Genomic DNA, 2,904 nt, shown 5'->3' on the forward strand with positions numbered 1-2,904 from the left:
TAATTAACAATTATTAGTGGTGCTAATAATTTGAGTTAAATATTTGGTGTGGGTATTAATCTTTATCTGAGATTGTGGAGGTTGATATAGGAAGTTATTTTAAGATGTGATGGTTGGGTAAAGTCTGTGTCATATTTATTATCAATATAAATATAGAGCCAACTTAGCATAATATGCGTCTCTAGTCATCTCAATCATTAAAATTTACATTCCATCTGAATTACTATATTTTGTCTACTGAAACTGAAATAGGACAAAAAATTGCATTATGTACGTGAGGACTTTAAGTTCTCTTGTGTTTGGAAGAAAGTGAAATGAAGTTATCTATAGACCACATCCTTATGTACAACCTTGACAATTGATAATTTGCTACTCAGAAAATTCAAATCCCAAAAAACTTTATCACTAGCCAAGAATTAGCTCATCATGGATTACTTCTTCTGTTTTTTCTTCTCGTTTGCCATACTAGTTAATAGTAATTTAGGTTCGTCCGCGGATGGACCTTCAATTAACGTGACGAAGCATATCTCTTTTCGAGATTTCAGTTCTAGTAATCCCAGATTGAAGCAAGATCTTACACTTCTCGGTAGTGTTATCGTCTCGGATGAAAAAAAATCCGTTCAAATTCCTGATCCTGAGCGAGAAGGTGATGATCTAAAGCATCTAGCAGGACGAGCTATTTATTCTTCACCTATCCGTTTCTTTGATCCTCGGACTCAAACACCAGCTTCTTTTGAAACGACTTTCTCGTTTCAATTTGAAGTGAAGTCCAATTCAAGCAATGAGACGTCAGATCAGGGGAAATCTGTTGGTGGTAGTGGCCTTACTTTTATAATCGTTCCGGATGAATTGACTGTTGGCCGTGCTGGTCCGTGGCTTGGGATGCTGAACGATTTGTGCGATGAGGATTATAAAACAGTAGCTATTGAGTTTGATACTCGGCAGAACCCTGAATTTGGTGACCCGAATGATAATCACTTGGGCATTAATTTGGGTAGCATAGTATCAACTGCAGCGATTAATGCTTCGGATGCCGGAGTTCAATTGAATGATGGATCAATTCACAGAGTTTGGATATCTTATGATGGGCGAAAGCGATTTGTTGAAATTCGTCTTGCTCCTGATGGCAGAGGATATCCTTCTAAACCAGTTTACTCTGGTTTACTTGATCTTTCACCTTACTTGAATGAGTATATGTTTGTTGGATTTTCAGCTGCTACTGGTAACCATACACAAATCCACAACATTCTGTCATGGAATTTCACTTCAATTAGTCAAGCTTCGCTTAGGATTCCTTCAACAGAGACGTGCCAGAACAAAATCATGCTTCAAAATAGCACACAATCTGAAATTGATCATCGGAAAACTCCTAATAGTTTCTTTATTTTCCTTGCTGTTGTCATTCTTCTGGTTATCGTTCTTATTAACCTCTATTTCAGTAGCTACAAGAGAGATGACAATTCCGACGAAGCATTCACTCTGCCCGAGAAAAAGCAGAGACCGCGGCCACCAAACAAGGCACGTCGCTTCACAATAGCTGAGATCTCCATCGCAACAAGGAATTTCAGCGAGTTACAAATATTAGGCAGTGATGAGAAGAGCATTACGTATAAGGCCACGATCCTGAACGGGTGCAACGTTGTTGTAAAACGATTTTTAACTCAATTTTTCAACACACACGGGTTTGAAAAGCGTCAATTTCACAAGGAAATCAAGGCTATCACCAGAATTCGTCACCCGAATTTGGTCCCGATTAGAGGATGGTGTTATGACAATCAAGAAACTATTGTTGTGTATGATTTCATCCCAAATGGAAGCCTCGACAAATGGCTGTTTGGCGTTGGCGTCTTGCCTTGGACGAGACGTTTTAAGGTCGTTAAAGATTTAGCAGATTCTCTTGTCTACCTTCATTCAAAGCAACTCGCTCACAAAAACGTCAAAAGTAGCAGTGTGTTTCTTGACGTGAGCTTCAGAGCAGTAGTGGGTGATTTCGGGTTTGTGCTTACTTCAGCCGGGTCAACCCGGTTTGAGGCAATGGTGAGTCAGACAGCTGATGTGTTCGAATTCGGAGTAGTCGTGCTAGAGATCATTGCGGGTCGGAGCAGAAAGTCCAACCCGGGAGAACGGGACTTGTTGGATCTTGCATGGGCAATGCATGAGGTACAACAGAAGGAAACTCTAGTGGATCGAAGAATGGGCGCGGTCGTGAACCTGGAGCAGGCGATTCGGGCTTTGGATATCGGGTTGCTCTGCACGTTGAACGAGAACAAAGGAAGGCCTACGATGGAAGAAGTTGTGGAGTTCCTAAATATGGAGAAACCGATACCGGAGTTGCCATCGGGTCGACCCGTTTGTTTGTTCCCGTACAGCAGCACCACAGGCTTATGCAGTGGGTACGCTTGTACAGCATTCAAATAAAGTCATGTTTTTTGCTTGACCAATTGGTTCTTCGGCGTTCCACGTAAGCAGCAATTATTCTTATCTGTTATACTACAAAATAATGACAGGGAAGCACATGTATATGCTATGTGACGTTATTTTCATGACATAGACAACTATTGTCTGATCTGTGGTCGGAGTTAAATATCACAAGAACTCCTAAAACGATTTGAAATTATTGTAAATTATGTACTGCAATTCAAATGTTCTATATATAAAATTGGAGAAAATGATCAAAATGATCCTTCATGTATTTGGATTGAATTATTTTGATCCTTAACATATATCATTTGATAGAAATAATCCTTAATGTATGCAAAATGAGTATCACTTTGATTCAAACTCCTAAATTTAACATTTCTCTGTTAAAACTAACGATCCACCTCCCAAGTGCAATTCTCTTCTCTTTGCTTGGCCCGCCCTCTTCATGGTTCTTTTCTTCAGTATATGTTCTTCTCAATAAGA

General features: G+C 39.7%; 1 protein-coding gene across 1 annotated transcript; it reads left to right on the top strand.

Moving 5' to 3' along the window:
- Positions 1 to 289: 289 nt before the first annotated feature.
- Positions 290 to 2,674, top strand: LOC125813869 (L-type lectin-domain containing receptor kinase VIII.1-like). The gene has a single exon (XM_049493341.1). The coding sequence runs from the start codon at positions 427 to 429 to the stop codon at positions 2,416 to 2,418; it is 1,992 nt and encodes a 663-aa protein (XP_049349298.1). The 5' UTR covers positions 290 to 426; the 3' UTR covers positions 2,419 to 2,674.
- The last annotated feature ends 230 nt before the right edge of the window (positions 2,675 to 2,904 follow it).

This window comes from Solanum verrucosum, unplaced genomic scaffold (assembly GCF_900185275.1).
Source record: "Solanum verrucosum unplaced genomic scaffold, falcon-dt-bn FXZP01000205.1, whole genome shotgun sequence".
NCBI classification, from domain to species: Eukaryota; Viridiplantae; Streptophyta; class Magnoliopsida; order Solanales; family Solanaceae; genus Solanum; species Solanum verrucosum.

Bases quoted from the DNA above. Each gene is read 5' to 3' on its own strand.
- LOC125813869 (XM_049493341.1), top strand. From the start codon at position 427: ATGGATTACTTCTTCTGTTTTTTCTTCTCGTTTGCCATACTAGTTAAT.